The sequence below is a fragment of the Hemitrygon akajei genome, chromosome 2 (assembly GCF_048418815.1).
Source record: "Hemitrygon akajei chromosome 2, sHemAka1.3, whole genome shotgun sequence".
Classification (NCBI taxonomy): Eukaryota; Metazoa; Chordata; class Chondrichthyes; order Myliobatiformes; family Dasyatidae; genus Hemitrygon; species Hemitrygon akajei.
The window spans coordinates 161,927,800-161,954,321 of record NC_133125.1 but is presented as its reverse complement, the minus strand read 5'-3'; the positions used below and the strand labels follow the sequence as shown (position 1 = coordinate 161,954,321).

The 26,522-nt window shown below is 44.8% G+C and overlaps 1 protein-coding gene across 1 annotated transcript in view; it reads left to right on the top strand.

The window, feature by feature from the left end:
• Positions 1 to 11,656: 11,656 nt before the first annotated feature.
• Positions 11,657 to 26,522, top strand: part of LOC140717419 (SLAM family member 9-like) — a 36,246-nt gene continuing 21,380 nt past the window's right edge. The window contains exons 1-4 of the mRNA XM_073030978.1: positions 11,657 to 11,792; positions 13,610 to 13,922; positions 14,333 to 14,444; positions 16,902 to 17,228. Of these exons, the coding sequence (XP_072887079.1) occupies positions 14,393 to 14,444; positions 16,902 to 17,228 (379 nt within the window). The 5' untranslated portion in view covers positions 11,657 to 11,792; positions 13,610 to 13,922; positions 14,333 to 14,392. The remainder of the gene's footprint in view (positions 11,793 to 13,609; positions 13,923 to 14,332; positions 14,445 to 16,901; positions 17,229 to 26,522) is intronic.

Sequence of the window (26,522 nt, the reverse complement as noted above, 5' to 3'; positions counted from 1 at the left end):
TTCTTGCCAAAGCCTCAACTCCCCACTCTGACACTGGCCCACTCATACATTGTCATTGTGGGCAATGTTCCCCTTAATTTGTAATGTCCTGTGTGTGCAAAATTCTTGTGCTGTGCAATATTTTGTCCAGCGACGACAAGATGTGCACACTGAATAATTTCTTCAGTAAGCTAGATCTAAAATCTACAGACAAATCATCGCAAACTCCATGTTATCAACACCGTCTCCATCAAAGACCGGAAAAGGAAATGTAATCATGTACAATCATGAAATACACTAAACATGCCAACAGGTCAGGGTGGCAACCCTTTGTGCACAGTTTAAATTCCTTTGTGCGCTGGTATCAAAAGATGTGTGTGTGCGCACATCTTAAAGGGAACAATGATTGTGGGGAAGCTATGTTGGCATCGGAATGTGTAGCAAATTGTGGGTTTCCCCCAGCACATCCTTAGGTTGTTAGCTATTAATGCAAGTGATGCATTTCAGTGTGCTTTGCTGTATATGTGATAAAGAAGTGAATCTGGATCTGACTTGTTGACTAAGTCCATCAAGCTCCAACGGAGCTGAGTGCTATGGGATGTTAAACCTGGGTCACCGACAGGTGGCCATGGTCAGCAGCAGGCAGTGGGCTCCACATCCAGGGAGTTGAAGGGAAACCTCTTGTCCTGTTACATGGCAGGAGTTTTGCCAATTTCTGCTGCTGATCCTGTGTTGTGTGCCTGTTGCAGGACATACAGACGATGGCACAGGTTTAATCATCAGCCCTAGCGCAAAATGGAGTCACAGGCATTGTGCGTGGTCTAGTTCGGGCACTTCCACAATGTTTTATTTTATGTCTGTATGTTGGAGGGAAGCGACACGGATGATGTGCAGGATGGGGCTTGGTGAGTAATGGAGATAAAAGATGCTTACAGACCCTCCAAAGGTTCATTTATTATCAACTCTGAGATTCATCTTCTCCAGACAGTCACGAAACAAATCAAGCCATGGAAGTTATTTAAAGAAAAACATCACCCCCCCCCCACACAAATAAACTTACAGATCACCCCAAATGAAATCGTGTAACAGCAACAAGAGCATCACCCACGGACACCTTATCCAGCAGCGACGAGCGACTGGTGGTCACCCACGGATACCTTATCCAGCAGCGACGAGCGACTGGCGTTCACCCACGGATACCTTATCCAGCAGCGACGAGCGACTGGCGGTCACCCACCGATACCTTATCCAGCAGCGACAAGCGACTGGCGGTCACCCACGGACACCTTATCCAGCAGCGACGAGCAACTGGCGGTCACCCACGGACACCTTATCCAGCAGAGACGAGCAACTGGCGGTCACCCACGGACACCTTATCCAGCAGGGACGAGCGACTGGCGTCACCCACGGACACCTTATCCAGCAGAGACGAGCGACTGGCGGTAACCCACGGACACCTTATCCAGCAGCGACGAGCGACTGGCGGTAACCCACGGACACCTTATCCAGCAGCAACGAGCAACTGGCGGTCACCCACGGATACCTTATCCAGCAGCGACAAGCGACTGGCGGTCACCCACGGACACCTTATCCAGCAGCGACGAGCGACTGGCGGTCACCCACGGATACCTTATCCAGCAGCGACAAGCGACTGGCGGTCACCCACGGATACCTTATCCAGCAGCGACGAGCGACTGGCGGTCACCCATGGATACCTTATCCAGCAGTGACGAGCGACTGGCGTTCACCCACGGATACCTTATCCAGCAGCGACGAGCGACTGGTGGTCACCCACGGACACCTTATCCAGCAGGGACGAGCGACTGGCGTTCACCCACGGATACCTTATCCAGCAGCGACGAGCGACTGGTGGTCACCCACGGATACCTTATCCTGCAGCGACGAGCGACTGGCGGTCACCCACGGACACCTTATCCAGCAGCGACGAGCGACTGGCGGTCACCCACGGACACCTTATCCAGCAGCGACGAGCGACTGGCGGTCACCCACGGACACCTTACCCAGCAGGGACGAGCGACTGGCGGTCACCCACGGACACCTTATCCATCAGCGACGAGCGACTGGCGGTCACCCACGGATACCTTATCCATCAGCGACGAGCAACTGGCGTTCACCCACGGATACCTTATCCAGCAGAGACGAGCGACTGGCGGTCACCCACGGACACCTTATCCATCAGCGACGATCGACTGGCGTTCACCCACGGACACCTTATCCAGCAGCGACGAGCGACTGGAGGTCACCCACGGACACCTTATCCAGCAGCGACGAGCGACTGGCGTTCACCCACGGATACCTTATCCAGCAGCGACGAGCGACTGGCGGTCACCCACGGACACCTTATCCAGCAGCGACGAGCGACTGGCGGTCACCCACGGACACCTTATCCAGCAGCGACGAGCGACTGGAGGTCACCCACGGACACCTTATCCAGCAGCGACGAGTGACTGGCGGTCACCCACGGACACCTTATCCAGCAGCGACGAGCGACTGGCGGTCACCCACGGACACCTTATCCAGCAGAGACGAGCGACTGGCGTCACCCACGGACACCTTATCCAGCAGAGACGAGCGACTGGCGTCACCCACGGACACCTTATCCAGCAGAGACGAGCGACTGGCGGTCACCCACGGATACCTTATCCAGCAGCGACGAGCGACTGGCGGTCACCCACGGATACCTTATCCAGCAGCGACGAGCGACTGGCGTTCACCCACGGACACCTTATCCAGCAGCGACGAGCGACTGGCGGTCACCCACGGACACCTTATCCAGCAGCGACGAGCGACTGGCGGTCACCCACGGATACCTTATCCAGCAGCGACAAGCGACTGGAGGTCACCCACGGACACCTTATCCAGCAGCGACGAGCGACTGGAGGTCACCCACGGACACCTTATCCAGCAGCGACGAGCAACTGGCATTCACCCATAAATACCCTTATCCGGCAGCAAAAGGCAGGTAGTCGGCACTGATCACTCGCTGACTTTCTGCATTCGCTTTGATGCCTGTTTCATCCGCAATGCTTTAATTGGCGAAATGGAGTCTATCATGGACTCGCCTCATCTCCAAACTTCACCATGAGGTTAACCTCACTCGTCTCTTGCTATGTGCTTGGAGACAGCACAGTGGTAGAGCACTCAATCGATCTCCAAACTGAGAAAACTTTTCCAGAAACACATTAAAGATAAAGGAAGATGTACAAGAAGTGAAATAAACAGTTTTGTGGATGTCGTGGGGGGGGAGGGGGGGGATTCGTGGTTCACCGACCCCATCTTGACCTTCAAGTTTATGATCAGAATTATGCATCCACAGTCCAGACAAGACAAACATACTTCAACATGAACTTAAAGAGGCGTAAATTATACATACCTGTGTAACAAAACTAAACTTGACGCATCTTGATATGGTAGTAGTCTCGAAGTCAGAGGAAGATGAATGTGTTGCGCAGTTAACGTCTGTGGGCACGCATATGACATCTGAGGCCGAAGTCCGAAGTACAGATATGGTCGCAGATGGGGCAAGGAACACCGCCTGTTGGGGCAAGAGCAGACACCCTCCCGTGTCTTTCTTGACTCGCCTTGAGGCGCTGCATGCGCCAGTTGGCTTGGAAGTTGTTTGCTGCCTTGGAGCATAGATTGCACCACTTGGACCGATCAGCGGCAGTGTGTTCGAGATCGCAGGGCTGGAGTTTGGCCCACTTAAGGTTTGACTTGATGTTGTCCTTGTACCTCTTCCTTGGGCGACCTTGGGCACGGTTGCCCTGCTCCAGTTCTCCGTAGAACAACTGACGCGGCATTCTGGACTAATCCATGTGGATCACATGGCTGGTCCATCTGAGCTGAGCCTTCAAAATCTTGGTTTCAATGCTTGTGGAATTGGCTCGGTCCAGGACTGTCAGGTTGGAGATACGGTCTTGCCAGCGGATTCGCATGATTGATCGCAGAGCGCGATTGTGGAATTGTTCAAGCTGTTTGACATGTCTGCGATACAGTGTCCAGGTTTCACAGCCAGATAGAAGTGATGAGACCACAACAGCATTGTAAACCTTCAGTTTAGTGGAGAGGCGAATGTCTTTGTGCTGCAGAACTTTGACCCAGAGCCTTCCGAGTGCCTGGCTTGCTTTCTGGATCCTTGACGTGATTTCTTTATCAAGGGCACTCTCGCTGGAGATGGTACTCCCCAGGTATTTGAAGTTGTCAATGTTCCGTAGCTGTGTGTCATCGATGGTGATGCATGGCTGTGGCGGGGTGCTGTTAGGTGCCGGCTGCAGGAGGACCTCTGTTTTACTGAGGCTGATTGTCAAGCCGAACAATTTAGATGCGGCGGAGAATCTGCTGACCATCGTTTGTAGGTGGTCCTCTTGGTGCGCCATGAGTGCGCAGTCATCTGCAAAGAGCGCCTCAATGAACAGCTTTCGGAGGGTCTTTGTGTGTGCTGCAAGGCGACATAGGTCAAAGTGTGACCCATCCAGGCGGTATTTGATAAAAAATGCCCAGGTTTAGGTCTTTGACGGCATGCATTAGTATCTGAGTGAAAAAAAGGTTGAAAAGTACTGGTGCAAGTGCACAGCCCTGCGAGCGCATTTGGAGATGTCAAATTTCTCGTTAGGTTCGTCAGCTGAGAGAATCTCTCCAGTCATGTTGTCATGGAAGAGGCGTATGAGGTTGATGAACTGTGGAGGGCAGCCAAGTTTCCCGAGGATGATCCACAAGGCTTCTCTGTTGACGGTATCAAACGCTTTACTCAGATCAATGAAGACAAAGTACAAGTTCATGTTCTGCTCCAGGCATTTCTCCTGCATTTGTCTAACAGTGAAGATCATATCCACAGTACTGCGTTTAGGCCGAAAGCCGCATTGCGATTCTGGGAGGTTTCCTTCGGATACTGTTAAAATAAGTCTATTAAGGATGATGCGAGTCAGGATTTTGCCGGTGATGGAGAGTAGGGAGATGACCCGGTAGTTCCCACAGTCTGTGTGTGGGCCTTTGTTTTTGTATAGGGTGACTATTGCAGTATCCCATTACTTCCTCTTCCCAGATACTGATCAGGACGTCCTGCAATGCTTCGAGTGACTCCTGGTTGAAGGCTTTGTACAGTTCTGCGGGAATACCATCCTTGCCTGGTGCTTAGCCACAGCTCGTCTGTTTGATGGCTGTGCTGACCTCGGTCAGGGAGGGGGGTTGTTGAGGTGCTCATGGACTGGGCTGTGGGTAATCTGGTCGAGTACTGACTGGTCGACAGTAGAGGGGCGGTTCAGGAGCTGACTGAAGTGTTCCTTCCAGCTGGTGTTGATGCCCTTTTTGTCCTTGATAAGCGAGGATCCATCTGCAGAAAGCAGAGGAGCTATGCTTGACTTTGAGGGACCAAAGACAGACTTGATGGCATTGAAGAACTGCTTGGTGCTGTTTGTGTCAGCATAGTGCTGAACCTCATCCACCTTCTTATTCCACCATGTGTTGCACGTTATATGGATTTCCCTTTGAGCGAGTGCCTAAAAGGACGTGAATCTGTCCTTTCTGCAGGTGGAGTTTGGGTCATCCTGCCATTCTTTGAATGCCTTGTTCTTCTTGGTGAGTAGGTCATCGATGGTGGTGCTATTCTCATTGAACCAACCTTGCTGGGTGCGCTTTCTGCGGCCTAGGGTTGATTTTGCCATTTCAGTTACAGCATTTTGAAGTGGCTCCATTTCTGGATTGGGTTACCCGTGAGTGGCTGGTTTGTTGATAGTTTCTATTTAAGAGTATTTTGAAATTCGCATAGACACGAAGGATGCTGAAGTTTGGAGGTGTTAAAGGATGGCCGTACTGCCTTTAGATGCTTTTTGTGAGATTGAACTATGTATAGCTTAAGGGTGGTGTGGAGGAGTCTGTGGTCCGTCCAACACTCTGTTCCTCGCATGGCTCAAGTAATGACTATGTCTCGAATGTCACGTTGACGGGCAATGACATAATCGATCAGATGCCATTGTTTGGATCTAGGGTGCATCCGTGTTGTATTGAATTTGTTGGCCATTCTGAACACTGTGTTTGTGATAGTGAGGTCATACTCTTCACATTTGCTGAGAAGCAGAAGGCCATTGCTGTTCATCTTCCCGACTCCGTGTCTGCCAAGCACTCCACTCCACTGATCATGGTCTTGGCGGACTTGGGCATTGAAATCTCCCAGCAAGATCAGCTTATCACTGGCCGGCACTGAGCACTGGGATGGAGTCAAGGTCAGCGTAAAACTGCTCTATGGTTTCAGTAGGGCTGGTCAGGGTGGGGACATAGGCACTAATGATGGTTGCATGTCGGTTTTGGCTGAGGGGCAGATGTAGCTTCATCAATCTTTCGCTGATGCCAACAGGCAGGTCGGGGAGCTGTTTCATCAGGGTTCTCCTTATGGCGAAGCCCACTCTGTGGATCCTGTCTTCGTTTTGCACCCTTCCTCTCCAGAAGAAGTCGTAGCCGCTAGCAAGCTCAGTGATGGATCACAATAACCTATCCCTCAACATCAACAAGATGAAGGAATTGGTGGTTGACTTCAGAAGGAGTAGTGGACCGCACGACCCCATCTACATCGGTGGTGCGCAGATGGAACAGGTCAAAAGCTTTAATTTCCTCAGGCTGAATATCACAAATTACCTGACTTGGTCTAACCAAGCAGAGTCCATTGCCAAGAAGGCCCACCAGTCCCTTTACTTCCTGAGAAAGCTGAAGAAATTTGGCCTGTCCCCTAAAACCCTCACTAATTTTTATAGATGCACCGTAGAAAGCATTCTTCTAGGGTGCATCACAACCTGATATGGAAGTTGTCCTGTCCAAGACCGGAAGAAGCTGCAGAAGATTGTGAACATAGCCCAGCACATCACACAAACCAATATTCCATCCTTGGACTCATTTTACACCACACGCTGTCGGAGCAGTGCTGCCAGGATAATCAAGGACATGACCCACCCAGACAAAACACTTTTTGTCCCTCTTCCCTCCGGGAGAAGGTTCAGGAGCTTGAAGATTCATATGGCCAGATTTGGGAACAGCTTCTTTCCAACTGTGATAAGACTGCTGAACAGATCCTGACCCGGATCTGGGCCATACCTTCCAAATGTCCAGACCTGACTTGCACTAACTACTTTCCCTTTTCTATTTTCTTATTATGATTTATAATTTAAATTTTTATTACAGTTACTTCAATTTGTACTCCAGGGAGCACGAAGCACAGAATCAAATATCACTGTGATGATTGTACGCTCTAGTATCAATTGTTTGGTGACAATAAAGTAAAGTATAAGCATCATCTTCAAAATATTACATATTGCAGAAAGGCTCCTGCAGATTGGATGGAAACAAACATGACCGATTTAAGTGAGACCAGAAGGTAAGGAAGTCCTGACTTGTCAACTTGACATCAGTATTTGGGAAAATGTTGGGATATATCAAGTACGCAATATTATTCTGTTGGAAAATAAGTAGAATCATCGTGGTCATCAAGAAAGGGAAATCAGATGTTTCCACAGACAATGTACCATAAAGTTGGCTGTTTGCCCATCTTTGTTTCTCCCTGATTCTGTTGTGTTTCTTTCTATCTACTGTGAATACCCTCAAGGAAATGAATCTCAAGATAGAACATTGTGACATAGAACACAGAACATAGAAATTTACAGCACTTTACAGGCCCTTCAGCCCATTATGTTGTGCAGGCTACGTAACCTACTCTAGACACTCCCTAGAATTTCCCTAGTGCATAGCCCTCTGTTTTTCTAAGCTCCATGTACCTACCTAAGAGTCTCTTAAGAGACCCTGTTGTATCCACTGCCGGCAGTGGCCGTCCGTGCACCCACCACCCTCTGTGTGAAAAACTGACCCCTGATATACCCTCGGTACCTATTTCCAAACACCTTAAAACTGTGCCCACTCATGTTAGCCATTTCAGCCCTGGGGAAAAGACTCCGGCTATCCACATGATCAATGATCCTTATCATCTTATACACCTCCGTCAAGTCACCTCTCATCCTCCGTCGCTCCAAGGAGAAAAGGCCAAGTTCACTCAACCTATTCTATTAAGGTACACCCTCCAATTCAGGCAACATTCTTGCAAGTATACGGACTTTGATAATATATTTACTTTAAACTTTGAAATTGAACTTACCATTGGATATGGTGTTTAAAGTCTCAGACAGGTTAGTGAACAAGTTTACAGCTCATTGGAATTGTGGGGAACCTGATGAAAGAGGATTCACAAATGATATTCAGAATCATCTTTGACTTCTGTTAATCTACATAATCTTAATCTACATATCTCTTAGTCTGCATAAAATAAAGTAATTGACATTCATAAAGGAAAACCCAGGGGATTGCAAATATTTGGAATTCACTGTTTCTTGCATTAAAAATTGTGAATTTTTCAATATTAAAGGGAAACAAGCGATTTGTGGGCCCCGGGTGCATCAGGCATGATCATTCTTTCTTTTTCAATCTTTTTATTAAATTTTAAATACGTATACATAGCAATCATAATAGTACAAAGAGAGTGGGAATACATTATTGGTAATTAACACATGTGAATATAAACTACAGGTAACAAGATATACTTAGCCTCCCAAACTCTTAATATAAACATGTTATGAAAAAATAACAAGATGTCAAAGAAAAAGAAAACCCAAATTGAAATATCAAAAACTAAAATAAACTGAACTAAACAAGACTAAACTAAACTACACAAAGCTGGGCTGTTTTATCACGTCGGATATAATCATTAATGTCTTCAACTCCGCTCCTCTACCTATATTTAAGTTTAATACAAAGGAATCAAAAAAGGTCGAGTTACATTCTATGAAAGTGTTGAATAATAGGCCTCCAAGTTTCTTCAAATTTAAGCAAAGGATGAAAAGTAACACTTCTAATTTTTTCTAAGTTTAAATAAGATATAGTTTGGAAAAGCCATTGAGATGTAGTCAGAGGATTAATCTCTTTCCAATTCAATAAAATGGATCTTCTAGCCATTAATGTAGCAAATGCAATCATCCGACGAGCTGAAGAAGGTAAATACATAATTGGTAAACCAAAAATTGTGGTAATAGGATGAGGTTGTAAATCAATACGCAAAACTGTAGAAATAGTATCAAAAATGTCTTTCCAATATTTTTCCAAAAGAGGGCAAAACCAAAACGTATGAGTCAAAGAGGCTACCTCAGAATGACATCTGTCACAGAGAGGACTTATATGAGAGTAAGAGCGAGCTAATTTATCTTTAGACATCTGGGCCCTATGCACCACCATAAATTGTATCAATGTATGTTTAGCACATACAGAGGAAAAGTTAACTAATTGGAAAATTTTCTCCCATTTCTCTATAGGTAAGGAAAGCTCTCCCATTCATTTTAAATTTTATCAGCTATACCTGACTGTATTTTCATAATCATATCATAAATAATTGCTATTAATCCCTTTTGTCAGGGTTTAAACCTAATTTTATTTTCCCTGATATCAGTTGGATGTGAAATCGGAAAAGTAGGTTGCATAGTATTCAAAAAATCTCTGATTTGTAAATATCTAAAAAAAATGGGAACTGGGCAAATGCTCATATTATTTTTGCACAAGAAACTCATGTGAGGAAAGAGGATAATCAGCATTTTTTTTAGAGTTTGGAAGGACCAGCAATACCATTCGAACTCTCTGGATAAAATGCAAGCAGTTTCTATTTTTATTATTAGCCCAAAATTTATATCTTGGATTAAACTGATATATCATACCCTTTCGGATTCGGTACTTACCAATAATCTAAGATCTCCCTTTTTTCAGTTGTTTTGTGCTACTAGTATTGGAGTATAAAATATTATGGAGTATAAAACTCCCAAAACTATGTGAAATGCTAAAGACAATGGTATGTTAATATATGCTAATGAGAAGTAGCTAAGAGAGGTAGTCAGCTTTGAAGTTTGCTATGTGCTAAACTTGTATTATTTGCTGTGTAACCAAAACTATGTGAAATGCTAAAGACAATGGTGTGTTAATATATGCTAATGAGAGGTAGCTAAGAGAGGTAGTCAGCTTTGAAGTTTGCTATATGCTCTGCATGTATCCAATTGAATGTAGACGACAATGGTGTGGTAATGAGAGGTAGCTAAGAGATGTTTTGCTTTGAACTTGTCTGCTGTGTACCAAAGCTTTGTAGTCAGCCTTGATGTAGATTATGTAGTTTGAACTTGTTATTTGAAATCTTAAGAATGTAGGAGACAATGGTGTGTTAATAAGAGGTAGCTAAGAGATGTAGACTAGAACATGAATAAGTCAATAGGTAGAAACAATAGGGACAAGATAGTATGTGTGATATGCAACTATAGCAACTGGTCCAGGAGATTGCTTTAAAAAGCTGCTGTGTCCGAGAATCGGTAGACAATCAGCGACTAGCTCAATGACTGTCTCAGCTTTGATTTGCAAATTAAAGTTTAACCCTTCTTGAAGAATCTTCTGCGTCTCCTGGTCATTTGTAAGGCACGAAAAACCACGACACTAGGCAAGGTTGTCCTCTTAGTCCATTGCTATTTGATATTGCTCTGGAACCTTTAGCTTTTGCTATTCGCGACTCACCTGATATACTTGGCATTACCCGGGGGAATGGGACACATAAGTTATCATTATAAGCAGATGATTTCCTACTATAGATTTCTAATTGTGTGAAATCCATTCCTGCAGTTATATCCCTGCTCGCTCAGTTCTGTAACTTTTCTGGTTACGAACAGAGTCTTAATAAGAGTGATCTCTTCCCATTCAATATGCAGGTTCCAATTTATAGACATTTACCATTCAGACTGGTTACGGACTATTTAACTTTTCTGGGTGTTAAAATTACTAAAAAGCACAAGGATTTATTTAAGGTTAATTGTTTATCTTTAATATACCAGGTTAAACAATTGCTCACTAAATGGTCCTTACTGTCTTTATCACTGATTGGTCTAATCAATGATATTAAGATGATTATTCTACCTAAATTTTTATATCTTTTTCAAGCAGTACCAATCTTTATTTCTAAATCCTTTTTTGATACCATTGACTCTAAAATTTCTTCATACATACGCCAGAATAAAAATCCTAGGTTAAGTAAAAAATACTTATAGAAGCCTAAAAAGGATGGCGGTTTGGCATTGCCGAATTTAAGATTTTTTTACTGGGCAAATAATATCCGATATTTAATATTTTGGACACAGGATTTGGATATAATTCCAAGTCCACAATGGGTTAACCTTGAATGTAAATCCGTACAAGGGTTTACATTGGTTTCCATTTTAGGGACTTTGCTTCCCTTTGTTTTTTCTAAATTGAACAAACAAAATGGTTAATCCAATAATTAAATATACATAACGAATATGGTTTCAGTTTCGTAAATTTTTTGGCTTGAGCAAATTTATTCTATCAGGCCCTATTATATCTAATTTTGTTTTCAACCCTTTGTTATGGATCAAGCCTTAATTTGCCCAGGCATGATCTAAGGGAATGACTGAGCAGCATCGAGATATGATTTATCACGAATGTACCATAATGGAGTTAATTAAGTAACTTTCAGTTTCATATTTAATGTGAACCGCACCCTGGTGTTTTTCATTTCCTGTTGATGTTTGTTCCTCTCTCCAGTGTCCAGTCCGCTCGGTGCTCGCCAGTCGGTGTCTCGGTCCCGGCGGGTTTGAGGTGTCGGTTAGGGTAACCGGAGACTCTGGAAACGTCCCTCAATACACTGGGAGTTTCGGCTCCTGCTCAGCTCCCGGTCGTGTGGTTACTCGTTCTCCAGTTCGTGTTCGTTGTGGCTCACGAAGGTGAGGCGCCGGGGCCGGGATGCGCGGTGGTTCACAGAGGACGTGGGAAGTCAGAAGTCTGGTGACTTCGGGAATGTTCTCTGCTTTCCCTGAGTCCTTGACGATGTTGGGTGGAGCAGAAACGTCTTGTGGGGGACGTGGTCTTTCTGAACTCCGGCTGTGTCAGAGAGAGAGGGGGGTTGGTGTTCGTGATATTGTTTAGATCAGAGTCACAGGATGATGGAGCAGTAAACGAGGCCTCTCTGCCCGTCATCAGGGTTTATTACTTTGGAGTGTGGGTGTCACTAGATTTATTGGGGAGCCCCTTTGGGACTGTGGAATTGACAGCATTGTTTGATGCCTCTTAAAGTATAAGTTGTGAATGGAAAGCTTGCCTGTGAGAGGTGCGTCTTGTACCAGAAGGGGAACTGTACACACTTCACTCATCTACAGGAGCAGCTTCAAGCAGTTTGAAGTCCAGATCTTGGAGCTGGAGAACTCTGATGTTTCAGTGAGGTCGGGGGAGCTGTGGTAGCAGTTTTGTGGTGGTTACCCAACTGTAGGTTGGGAGTGAGCTCGAGCCCCTCCACTCCATCTGCCAAAAGCCAAATTTCCCAGTGATCAAACATTTTAATTCTGATCATCATTCCCGATCTGACATGTTGGTCTTTGGCCTCCTCTTTTGCCACAATGAGGCCATTCAGGGTGGAGAATAAACCTCATATTCTGTCTGGATAGTCAACTGCTTCTCCCCTTTCTCCCATGGTCCACTCTCCTTTCCTATCAGTTTCCTTCTTCTTCAGCACTACCTTTCCCACACACCTGGTTTCACCTGTCACCTTCTAGGTAGTCCTCCTTCCCCTCCCCCCTTATAATTCTGGTATGTTTCCCCTTCCTTTCCAGCCCTGAAGAAGAGTCTCAGCCTGAGACGGTGACTCTTTATTCTTTTCCACGGCTGTGGCATTCCTCCAGCATTTCGTGTGTGTTGCTCTGGATTTCCAGCCTCTGCAGAATCTCTTGTGTGTTTTGATTGAGGGTGTGTCTGCAGAGAAGGAATGGGTGGGAGCTGAGTGTGTGGATGAAGATAAGAAACCGCAAAAGCTGAAAACATTCACGAGGACATGAAAAGATAAGGGAGTTGGAATTGGCCACTCAGCCCTTCAGGGATGTGACAGTTATTTTCCAGGGCAGAGGGAGTGCAGCACTGACAGTGGAGCCCTCCAGAGGAGACGTAAAACCAAGGCCTCACCTGCCCACAGAGCTGGCTGCAGTGCTCATCTGGCCCCAGTCTGAAGGACAGAAGGTTCTGCCACCCTGGCCATTAGTCAAAGCCACTTTGTATCAGAAAAAAGTTACCTGGTGCACACACTTATGTTGTAAATGTAGGTAGGTGCCCTGAATGGGCTTCTAGGGGAGGTGACAGAAGCAGATAGGATAGCGACACTTGGACAGGCGCATGAATAGGCAGGGAATGGAGAAGTATAGATCATATACATGCAGATGGGGTTAGTTTAGCCAGCCAGCATTCATCAGCATACGACTGCAAATAGATGGGATTATTGGTACTCTGTTCCACTTTAGTAGGCTCCTACTGTACCTAGTGAAGTGTCCACTTAGTATAAGGCTGTAGACTTCTGCTGCTGTAACACATCTTCTGGTTCAACAGGTTGTGTGTTCTGTACGGCACTGTCGTTACGTGTGGTTATTTGAATTACTGTCTGCTTGTACCTGTCTGACCGTTCTCCTCCGACCGCTCTCATTAATAATCCGTGTTTACCCACAGAGCAGCTGCTCATTGGATGGTTTTTGTTTATTGTAACATTCTTTTTTTACTCTAGAGACTGTTCTGCGTGAAAATCTCAGGGGGATCGGTGGTTTCTGAGATACTCAAACCACCCCATCTGGCACCATCCATGGTCAAAGTCACTTGGATCGCATTTCTTCATCACACCGTTCTGATGGTTTGGTCTGCACAACAACTGAACCTCTGGACCATGAGCCGACATCATCACGTCCATTTCAGTCACTCTCTCTATACCTACTACCATCACGTGGGATATACATACGCGTGAGAAGGTGTCCCACCAGGCTCAAAGGAAGATTCAATCACACTGTGATAGAGCTCTTCAAAGGACATATTGTACAATAAAGGTAAACTCATACCCTCACAATTTACCTTATTGTATCCCTTGCACCTCATTGTCTATCTGCACTGTACTTTTTCTGTTATTCTGGATTCTGTTTTCTGTTTGTACGACCTCAATGTACTTGTGTATGGAATGATCTGTCTAGTGGCGTGCAAACAAAGGTTTTCACTGTATGTTCGCTAATCTGACAATAATAATTACCCAAATAACAAGCCCACACACCAACATCCTTTTCATTTATTCTGATACATCCTGCCACATCCACAGCAGTGCATGCATCCGCAATCCCTACGATCCTTCACCATCTCCTTCCCCATCGCTGCAGGCCTCCCTTCCTCAGCTCCCCCTTTTCTGCTGCTGAAGCCTGGTCCACCATTGCCTCTAATATCTTCTCTCTTGTCATTTTGCCCACAGTATTCAGAGCACAGGAGGTCTACAAAGTTGGGTGTGCCTCACCTGACGGCAGTTTGCAGAATGACCAGTCCCATTCTACTGCTGGTGTTGGCTGTCTTTGCAAAGATCACGTGTGAGTACTGGTGATGAGTGTCTGAGCCTCAGTGGCACTGTTGCTTCCTGCTGAATGTTAGGCCCGCAGTCATGGAGAGAGACAGCTCAGAACCAGGCCATTCAGCCCATTACCCAGAAGAGCATAGATCAGGACTGAAGGCAGCCCAACGGATGCACGAGGCTAATTCATGGGGTGATCTGGTTGTTAAAAGAGACGAGACAGCCTGGAGTTTAGATCTTATCAAGGGGTGATCTTATTGAAGCATACAAGCTCCTGAAGGTGCTTGATGTGGTAGATATTCACTACAGAGAGAGTCGCATCGATAGTGGTAATTAGTGGGGAGTTTTGTAAGCTGCTCTGCAATGGGATTTTCCAAATCCCCACCCTTTTTTAATCCCAAATCCTTACTTTTTTTCATGATGCACAATTGCTACATTCAATTTAAATTTACAATGTATGTGTGGAAAGGAGATTTATTTTCTTGCAGGCACTTGCAGGAAAAAAGAACTGAAATGGAGTTTTATGAAAACTCATACATAAACAAACACAGACTGACAAACAACTGATGTGCAAAACAAGGCAAACTGTCTAAATAAAAAAGGTATTGAGAACATGGCACCATAACATGTAGGAGCTGCATCAGGCCTCTCGACCCATCGGGTCTGCTCTGCCAGTCAATCATGGCTGATTTATTGTCCCTCCCAAGCCTATCCTTCCACCATCTCCCTGTAACCTTTGAAACCTTCACTAGTTATGAGCTTTAAATATACCCAATGACTTGGCCTGCACAGACGTCTGTGGCAATGAATTGCACAGGTTCACCACCCGCTGGCTAAATGAATTCCTCCTCATCGCTGTCCGGATGGGACGTCCTACTATTCTGAGGCTGTGTCCTATGATCCTAGTGCTCCCCCCCCCCATTATAGGAAACATCCTCTCCATATTCACTCTATCTCGGCCTTTCAGTATTTGATAGGTTTCAGTGAGATCCCCTGCTCATTCTTCTAAACTCCAGAAAGTACAGGCCCAGTTGTGAAGGGTTCACTCCACTATCAGTTCAGTACATTCCCTTATGAGGTGTCAGTGTCACATAATGAATTGCCTGAGAGCCAGTCCCTCCGTGATCAGTGGTGCAGAATCCTGGACTGCGGTCCTTCACAACTGAGGCCTTGCATTGGCCACACTCAGCTACAGTGCAATCCTGCAGCTTGGAAAGCGCCAGTCGCAGTATTCCTTCACGGATATCTTGTCCTGGTGGAAGATAAACAAGTCACAGGCAGAGCAAAGGGCACCTTACACTAAGTTAATGATATCCCGCCAGCACTTGGCACCTGTCCCAGTGCGTTTCTGGGAAGGGCCCTATAGATAAGAATCCTCTATTGACACAGCTGCGGGGGATGAAATGAGAAAAGAGCTATTGGACATTTTTTTGCAGATAATATTTTGAAAATTCAAAAATAAATAAATCAACAAATTCATTGTACTATCAAGCCAATCCCAGCTACACAACTCACAAGGTAGTTTTGTGGTTGCTATTTCCTCTGCAAACAGTAGAGTTGCAAATGTTTGTGACAATGTCCCCTGTCCCCGCAGTGACAAGTGACGGCAGGATCTCAGACTGCCGTCTTTCCCTGCAAAGAGCCTTTGGGTTGGTGGCGCGGAGCTTCAGTCAGTGCATTCTCCTGCAGCCTGGAATGTGATGTGATATCTCACTCACTCACTCTGGCAATAGTGTAACCCGAGGCGACCAGTAGGTCTTTCCACATTCTTCAGGATCAGGCTTATTATCACTGACTTAAATGATGATCTTCTGCACACCACTATTGTAACATGTTAGTTATTTGAATTATTTTTGCCTTCCTGTCAGTTTGAACCAGTCTGGCCACTCATTAACAAGGTATTTTAGCCCACAGAACTTATTCTCTGTAAACTCCAAAGTTTACACTATTCTCGCACTATTCTCTGTAAATTCCAAAGACTATTGTACATGAAAATCACAACAGATTCTGAGATACTCAAATCACATCATCTGTCACCAAACATCATTCCATGGCCAAAGCCACTTAGCTTGCATTTTTTCTCAATTTTGATGTTTGATCTGAAGAACTGAACCCTTTTGACCATGTCTGCATGCTTTTATACCTTGAGCTGCTGCTATATGATTGGCCCATTAGATATTTGTATTAACGAGTAGGTATACCTAATGAAGTGGTCACAGAGTGCATATAAATTGTGCAAGAGAGAAGATACAGGAGGTAGAGTAATGGGTTCATTAACTGTGTAATTAGCAGGGGAATGGTGGTGTTTTGTGCGAGGAAGACCTGCCCTTGGTGCACAGAACAACACGAGACACTTGCCTGAGGTGGCAGATTTAACCATTATCTAGTGTTAATCTCTTGTGTGTTGCTCTGAATTTCCAGCATCTGCAGGATCGCTTAACTTGGGTTTAACTTTTGTCCTTAATGTTGTATACAGGGGAGGAAGAGATCAAGCTTGTCTCAGCCCCTGGGGACTCCGTTTGGTTTCCTGGCGTGGATGCAGATCAAAGGCGCCAGATCGGGGTGTTCCAATGGAAGAAGGTCAGCAGGAACGATACGAAGGAACATTTGAAGCCGATTCTGAAGTTTCACAAGAGCAGCAAGGAGCCTGCCTTGATTCAAAATTACAGCGGGCGCATCACCTTCTCCACGTTTAATGGCTCATTTGCCATTCATAACATAACACGTGAAGACGAAGGTCTATATCGGCTCTTCATCAACCTGAAAAGAGTCGCGGTGCAGGCGGTTTGGGTGAGAGTAATAGGTATGTTCGCTGAACTGATTACAGCAGCATTGCATTGCTTTTAGACATTCACGTTTTGGTGGTGATGTCTTTAGTGGTTTAAACAAATAATTACTGCAAAAACAGCAGCTGTGGAATTTCCTAAAGGGAGATCCCCCTCTGTCTCTGGGAATTCAGTCAGATGAAACCTCCTCCACCCCCCCAACCCCACCACCACCGTGTTCCAAACTATACTGAGTCCAGGCAAAGAAGAGGTGGCCAATTCCCAACGTCATCCAGTGGTAGTTAACTTGACTGTGTTAGTCCACTTCCACAGAGTTCTTCCACAACCACACATTGTCAGAACAGAAAGAACAGTTTTGTATCCCTGATCCAAGTAAGAATGTGTTGGCATTGAGGAGGGTCCAGAGGAGGTTCATGAGAATGACTCAGGGCATGAGGAGTTAATGTATGAGGAGTGTCTGATGGCTTAGAGCCTGTATTCACTGGAGTTTAGAAGAATGAAGGGGATGCATTTGACAAGGTTCCACACGGTAGGCTTATTCAGAAAGTCAGAAGGCATGGGATCCAGGGAAGTTCGGCCAGGTGGATTCAGAATTGGCTTGCCTGCAGAAGGCAGATGGTCATGGTGGAGGGAGTACATTCAGATTGGAGGGTTGTGACTAGTGGTGTCCCACAACGATCTGTTCTGGGACCTCTACTTTTTGTGATTTTTATTAATGACCTGGATGTGGTGGTAGAAGGGTGGGTTGACAAGTTTGCAGATGACACAAAGGTTGGTGGTGTTGTAGATAGTGTAGAGGATTGTCAAAGATTGCAGAGAGTCATTGATAGGATGCAGAAGTGGGCTGAGAAGTGGCAGATGGAGTTCAACCCAGAGAAGTGTGAGGTGGTACACTTTGGAAGGACAAACTCTAAGGCAGAGTACAAACTAAATGGCAGGATACTTGGTAGTGTGGAGGAGAAGAGGAATCTGGGGGTACATGTCCACAGATCCCTGAAAGTTGCCTCACATGTTGATAGGGTAGTTAAGAAAGCTTATGGGGTGTTAGCTTTCATAAGTCGAGGGATAGAATTTAAGAGACGCAATGTAATGATGCAGCTCTATAAAACTCTGGTTAGGCCACACTTGGAGTACTGTGTCCAGTTCTGGTCGCCTCAGTATAGGAAGGATGTGGAAGCATTGGAAAGGGTACAGAGGAGATTTACCAGGATGCTGCCTGGTTTAGAGAGTATGGATTATGACCAGAGATTAAGGGAGATAGGGCTTTACTCTTTGGACAGAAGGAGGATGAGAGGAGACATGATAGAGGTGTGCAAGATATTAAGAGGAACAGACAGAGTGGACAGCCAGCACCTCTTCCCCAGGGCACCACTGCTCAGTACAAGAGGACAAGAGGATAGAAAACTGGTTGGCAGCTAGAAAGCAAAGGGTAGCGGTGAATGGGTGTTTCTCGGAATGGCAGGTGGTGACTAGTGGGGTGCCACAGGGCTCTGTATTGGGACCACAGCTGTTTACGATTTACGTCAACGATTTGGATGAAGGCATTGAAAATAACATCAGCAAGTTTGCTGATGATACTAAGCTGGGTGGCAGGGTGACATGTGATGAGGATGTTAGGAGAATTCAGGGTGACTTGGATAGGCTGGGTGAGTGGGCAGATACTTGGCAGATGGCGTTTAATGTGAATAAGTGTGAGGTTATCCACTTTGGGAGTAAGAACAGGAAGGCAGATTATTATCTGAATGGTGTAGAGTTAGGTAAGGGAGAAATGCAAAGAGATCTCGGAGTCCTTGTTCATCAGTCACTGAAGGTGAATGAGCAAGTGCAGCAGGCAGTGAAGAAGGCTAATGGAATGTTGGACTTTATTACAAAGGGAATTGAGTACAAGAGCAAGGAAATCCTCTTGCATTTGTACAGAGCCCTGGTGAGACCACACCTGGAGTATTGTGTACAGTTTTGGTCTCCAGGATTAAGGAAGGACATCCTGGCTGTAGAGGAAGTGCAACGTAGATTCACGAGGTTAATTCCTGGGATGTCTGGACTGTCTTACGCAGAGAGGTTAGAGAGACTGGGCTTGTACACGCTGGAATTAAGGAGACTGAGAGGGGATCTGATTGAAACATATAAGATTATTAAGGGATTGGACAAGATAGAGGCAGGAAATATGTTCCAGATGCTGGGAGAGTCCAGTACCAGGGGGCATGGTTTGAGAATAAGGGGTAGGTCATTTAGGACAGATTTAAGGAAAAACTTCTTCTCCCAGAGAGTTGTGGGGGTCTGGAATGCACTGCCTCGAAAGGTAGTGGAGGCCAATTCTCTGGATGCTTTCAAGAAGGAGCTAGATAGGTATCTTATGGATAGGGGAATCAAGGGATATGGGGTCAAGGCAGGAACCAGGTATTGATAGTAGTTGATCAGCCATGATCTCAAAATGGCAGTGCAGGCTCGAAGGGCCGAATGGTCTACTTCTGCACCTATTGTATATTGTCTATTGACATGGCTTTAAGGTAAGGGGAGGGAAGTTCAAGGGGGATATTAGAGGAAGGTTTTTCACTCAGAGAGTGGTTGGTGCGTGGAATGCACTGCATGAGTCGGTGGTGGAGCCAGATACTCTAGTGAAGTTTATGAGGCTACTAGACAGGTATATGGACAAATTTAAGGTGGGGGGTTATATGGGAGGCAGGGTTTGAGGGTCGGCACAACATTGTGGGCTGAAGGGCCTGTAATGTTGAAGGGCTGTACTATTCTATGTTCTATCTCATTGAAACCTATCGAATACTGACAGGCCTAGTTAGAGTGGACATGGAGAGGATATTTCCTTTAGTGGGGGGAGTCTAGAACCAGAGGGCACAACCTTAGAATTTAAGAATGCCCCTTTAGAACAGAGATGAGGAGGAATTTCTTTAGAAGGGTGGTGAGTCTGTGGAATTCGTTGCCATAGACGGCTGTGGAGGCCGTCACTGGGTATATTTAAAGCAGAAGTTGATAGTTGTCAAAGGTTGCAGGAAGATGGCGGGAGAATGGGGTTGAGAGGGAAAAGTAAATCAGCCATGATGGCGTGGTGGAACAGACTTGATGGGCTGAATGGTTTAATTCTGCTTCAATGTCTTATGGCCCAAATCAATTCTCCATGTTGCTTCGCAAGAACACAGGTTTCGTGAGTTATTATAACTTATTTAAAATTTCAAAAATAGATTTTATTCATCATGATAATATATATAGTGGATTTTGGTTAATTGGGGCATCGGTAATTGGGACAGCTGCTTCTTTGAGACAAAGAACAAAAACTAACTGAGAAAGCAGCTGAGATTCCCTTCATTGATTTGGGACACTATGCTGCTTAACTGGGACAGGAGGGTGTGGTTAAACAGTTTCTAACTAGCGTTAGATGTGTGCACACGTGTAGCTGTTAGACACCATACCATGCTTAGAATGAGCAATTTTTGAATAGCGTCAATTACGAGTGCTTGTGTTCAAAAAGCAGTGACTTTTGTCCCTGACGACGGCTCGGTTGGTTGACCAAGGATGTTCTGTCCGACCTCTCTGGATACGGAAGCCATGAAATACTTATTGCAGCAGCTTCTCAGGCCAGGTCACAAATGGTTTTATTTCTGATTTCCAACATTAGCAGTATTTTCTTTAGCAATAGGAAGAAGGAAATCTAGGACTTGAGTTGAGCCACAAGTTGGCATTGCCTTCTGGTTTTAATGAAAAGTGAGGGCTGGCACAATGGGCGTACAAGTTTGTAAACTAGACTAAGTTTTCATAAGTTATTAGCATACACTCTGTTGCCACTTTATTAGGTACACCTGTATGCCTCCTTGTTAATGCAAATATCTAATCAGCCAATCATTTCACAGCAACTCAAAGCATAAAAGCATGCAGACATGCCAAGAAGTTGTTGAGAGCAAACATCAGAATGAGGCAGAAATATGATCTGAGAGACCTTGACCGTGGAACGATTGCTGGTGCCAGATGAGGAAATTAGAGTTGCTCAGAAATTGATGACCTCCTGGGATTTTCACATACAAAAGTCTCTAGAGTTTACAGAGAGTGGTGGAAAAAAACCTAAAATCCAGCAAGCAGCAGTTCTGTGGGAGCAAACACCTTGTTCTTGAGAGAGGTCAGGGGAGAATGGCCAGACTGGTTTACGCTGACTAGAAACAACAGTAACTCAGGTATCTACATGTTTCAACAGTGGTTTACAGAAGAGCATCTCTGAATACAGAATGCACTGAACCTCGAAGCAGAAGGCCTACAGCAGCAAAAGACCACCCTGGGTTCAACTCCTTACTCTAATAAAGTGCCTACTGTGTGTACTTCACTTTAAAATCCTACGAGGTTTACTTGTGATGTACTGAGGGATGACGGATCCCTAAGAGTGGCCACGTAACTAGTCAGGGTGATAAAGGAGACCCACTGCACACTTACCTTCATTGTTTGGGGCAATGAGTGTGAGAGTCAGGAAGTCACTGTGTGACTGTAAAGAACTTTATTTGTGTAATTCTGTTCATCTATTGCAGGAAGTTGTGGTATGTTAGAGCCAGTGCAGAAAATGTTTACCAGAATGTTGCCTGGGTTAGGGGGCATGACCAATAAGGGGAAGTTGGACAAATATGGACTGTTTGCTCTCGAGAATGTGAATGAGAGGCTGATCTCCGTTGATAAAATTATGAGAGCCATACATACAACCTGAATATATTTTGGGAGGTGTTACTGGGTTAGCTGGGATGAAGGACAAAGCATTTTTTTTAGACAGTGCATGCTGTAGTCTGTGTGCGCTGGTGGTGGATGCAGTGAATGTCCAGGGTTAAGCTGGGCTGCCGATTAAATGCAATGCCTTGTCCTGAATGTCGTTCAGCGTCTTCAAGTGCCTGCATTCAAATCAGACTGAGTTGATGATATAGTTTCCGATGCAAGATATCTTGACTTGCTCTGTTGATTGACATTTTTACCCACCGATGTGTTGTCAGCCAATGGGGGATTTTCAATGTTGCAATTTCCGATTTTGCTGCAGGGACTCATTTTGCAGAACTACACAATACTTAATTTTGTTAGTATTGCACAGTTTATAGAACATTGTACAGGTCCTTTGGCTCAAAATGTTCTGCTGAAACTTTAACCTACTCTAGTATCAAGCTGACCCTTTCCCCCTGACATAAACCTCCATTCTTCATTCATCCAAGTGTTTATTTAATAGTCATTCTCACTGTCCCTAATGTATCAGCCTCTACTGCCACCCTGGCTGCACGTTCCACTCAGCTATCATTCTGTGTAAAAAAAAAGATTCCTACCTCTGGCATCTGCTAACTTTCCTCCAAACACCCCCCTCATATTATACCCCCCCCCCCCCCCTTCATATAAGCAGTATCCACTTCTTCCCTCTGCTAGCCTGCAGGTCACTTTTGGGCAAGGTGTAGCACTCGCTTAGTGCACCCCCCACCCCGGATCAGGGTCACCTGAAGCCATGGGAGCGGGTGGTGGATGGTCGTATCAGCAGCGGGTATCATGGCTGGGGTCACTCATCCTGTAAAGACACTGCCCAGAAGAAGGCAATGGCAAACCACTTTTGTAGAAAAAAGATTTGCCAAAAACAATCATGATTGTTGGAAGGCCGCGATTGTCCACGTCAAACACAATGATGCTGAGTCAAGGGAGAGTCAGTGTCATCTTGCTTCTGTATTCTGAGCCAACTGGGTGCAAGTGACAAGTTTTCAAAACATTACTGAGATCTGTGATAACATATGATGCTCTGGTGTGCTAGAGTTTCAATGTTATCATGTGTTAATGAGTCAGAATGAAATCAGTGAAATTATTAATTTTCTGGAAACATAATTGTTTAACCCCAGTGTAAAATTAGTAGGTGCAAAAATCCCTTAAAAGTGAATTTATTCAAAGGCCATAGGACCATAGACATAAGAGCAGAATTACACCATTTGGCCCATCGAGTCTGCTCTGTCACTCTATCACAGCTAATTCCTTATCCCTCACAGCCCCATTCTACTTCTTTCTCCCCATAAACTTTGACGCCCTTACTAATCCAGAAACTAACAAACTCCACTTTAATTGTTGCAATGCCTCAACATCAAAGCAATTACATCCTTGCTTTTATATTCTAATCCTCTTGCAACAAATGCCAAGACACGGGCACCCTGTGTGATGATCGGGCTGAGGCACTGCTGCAGTGTCAGTGTAAAGTTTTTCAAGTACCTCTCCCAGTTGCCCCGTTGTTCCAAGCGGGGATGAAACACCTGGTCATGCTTTACAGAGAGCAGAGCATTTCAGCGTCTTGTGGACAATGTTGTTCTGACAATGATTAATCTGTAAAAACCACTTTTACGGATTAATCATTGCAGCTATTTCAAAGCAGTCATGTTTTGAAGCACAAGAGAGTCTGCGAAAGCTGGAAATCCAGAGAAATTGGTGAAGAGTCTTGGTCAGAAACATTGACTGGAAACGTCTCAGCCCCTGTCCTTACACAATTGAAATCCCCCTTCCTCAAGTTTTTCACCCTAACTAGAGAGGACCAACTTTATCTTTTCCCATAAATTCACTGAACTACGGTGTTCCCAAAGATATCATCCGCCCCACCACTTCCCCATCGTTGTTCCCTTTGAAAAGTCAAGTCCAGACCCTCTCCCACAGAACTCTCTGCACACCGCTTCAAAGACCTCTGTGAAGTTCTAAGTATTAACAATGTACCTTGTACGACCCTGAGATTTATTTTCTTGCAGGCATTTACAGGAAAAGCAAATAGAATCTATGAAAAACCATTCATAAATCTTTTACAAATTCTACCCCATCTTAGACTATTCCACTAAGGCAATCCCAGCCAATACTGGGAAAGTTGAAATCCTACACGCGGTCAGTGTCTCGGCTGATAGTAAGACCATAAGAGTATGGAATGAAGGAGCAGGATTAGGCCATTCAGCCCATCACGTCTGCTTCACCATTCAATCATAAAACCATAAGAGATAGGAGCAGAATTAGGTAGGTCATCCCCCCATCAGTTGCTTTGCCATTCTACCATGGCTGATTTATTTTTCCTCTCAACCCCATAACCTGATTCTAATTCTAATTCCAATTCTTACTACACTTACATCCTTTTATGATCTGCTCTTCTAATTCCCACTGACTACTGAGAAGCCCACGGCATTCAGTGCCTCGATCAAAGTGATGACACAGTGACCGAGTTACGCAGTGGGCCCTGTTTGAAACCAGTGCATATAAATGCATGTATCTGACTCAGATAAGACCTCAGTGGTGGAGAGAGTGAGAATGAAAACATCAGGTTGGCAAAATGATCTTGGTATTACTCAAACCTGTCATCTTCTGATGACTTTGCGTCAAATATCCAGGGAGGCCACCGGTTGAAAATGCTACGCAAACGAATTAGGAAGCTGCCCCTTCCTCATTCCTAAATTCAATTCAGATAACTTCATTGGCCAATCCCTCAGGGATATCCTTCCTCATCCCCAAGGGAGGATATGCCGTAGGCTCCCTCGGGATGCCACATTACAGTACTGCACGTGTCTTAAACACTCTTTCTACTCAGCAGTGCAACACCTTCTCTAACACATCTGCAAGTTATTGTAGCTTGTAACATTAAACCACCGGGCCTGGCGTTCCCTAATCACCAGAATTGGAATCAGACTTGCTATCACTGACATATGATGGAAAATTTGTTGTTCTCTGGTAACAGTAAAGGACAAAGACATAAATTACTATAAATTTTAACAATAAATAAACAGTGCAAAGTAAAGTTATAATATATATCATAAAGTGTTCATGGACCAGTTAGAAATTTGATGATGAGAGGGAAGAGGGGGGAGGAAAGAGTTGTTTCTGAATCATTTAGTGTGGACCTTCAGGGCCCTGTACCTTCTCCTTAATGGTAATATCCTTATTGATGGATGCTGTCTTCCTGATGCACCATCTCTTGAAGATGTCCTTAATAGCCATAAGATCATAAGGCAGAGGAGCAGAATTAGGCCATTCAGCCCATTGAATCTGCTGTCCTGTTCCACATGACTGATTTATTAATCCTCTCAACTCCATTCACCTGCCTTCTCCCTGTACCCCTTCACTAATTAGCCATAATTAATCAAAAGCCTGTCAACTTCAGATTTAAGTATAGCCCACAGATATTTGTGCAATTGAATGTTCTCTGATTAAAGAAATTCCTCTTTATCTCTTTTCTAAAGGACATCCCTCTATTTTGAAGCTGCACCCTCTAGTCCTAGAATCACCCACTCTAGGAAACCTCCTCCCTACATCCACTCTATCCAGGCCTTTCAAGATTTGATAGGTTTCAACGACATTCCGTTACATTCTTCTAAACTCCAGCAGTTACAGGCCCAGAACATTCCTCATGCATTAACCCTTTCATTCTCATGATCCTCTTCTGGACTCTGTCCAATGCTAGCACATCTTTTCTTAAATAAGGGGCCCAAAACTGTTCACAGTAGTCAAAGAACTGTCTTAACAATGACTTATAAAGCCGTAGCACTTCATCCTTGCTCACGAATTCCAATCCAGTGAAAATGATTGCTCTTCCTTTCCTTCCTACTGATACAACCTGCAAGCCAACCTTCAGGGAATCCTCCATAAGGACTCCCATGTCCTTCTGCACCTCTGATTTCTGAATGGTTTTCTCCATCTAGAAAATAGACTATGCCTTTATTCCTTCTACAAAAAATGCATGACCACACCCTTCTCTACACTATATTTTACCGGCCACTTCTTTACTAATTCTCCCAATCTGTCTAAGTCCTACTGCAGAATCCCAGCTTCTTTAACACTACCTGCCTAGCTTTGTATCATCTGCAAATCTGGCAATAAAGCCATCAATTCCATCATCCAAACCATTGACATATAACATGAAATGAAACCAGCTGCCAACAAGAGTAGACCCTCTTTATTCCCACTCTTTACCTCCTGCTAGTCAACCAATCTTCTATCTATGCTAGTATCTTTCCTGGAACACTGTGGGCTCTTACCTTATTAACCAGCCCATGTGCAGCAGTTCATTAAAGGCCTTCTTAAAATCAAGTAAACAACATCAATTGACTCTCCTGCCTGTTAATTCCTTAAAAAACTCCCAACATTTTTGCTACACAAGATTTCACTTTAACAAAACCCATGCTGACTTTGGCCTATTTAATCATGTGCCTCCACTTACCCTGAAGCCACATCCTCAATAATGTATCCAACATCTTTCCAACCACTGAAGTCAGGGTAACTGACCTTTCTCTGCATCCTTCCCGTCTTGAAGAGTGGAGTGACATCTGCAATCTTCCAGTCTCTGGAAC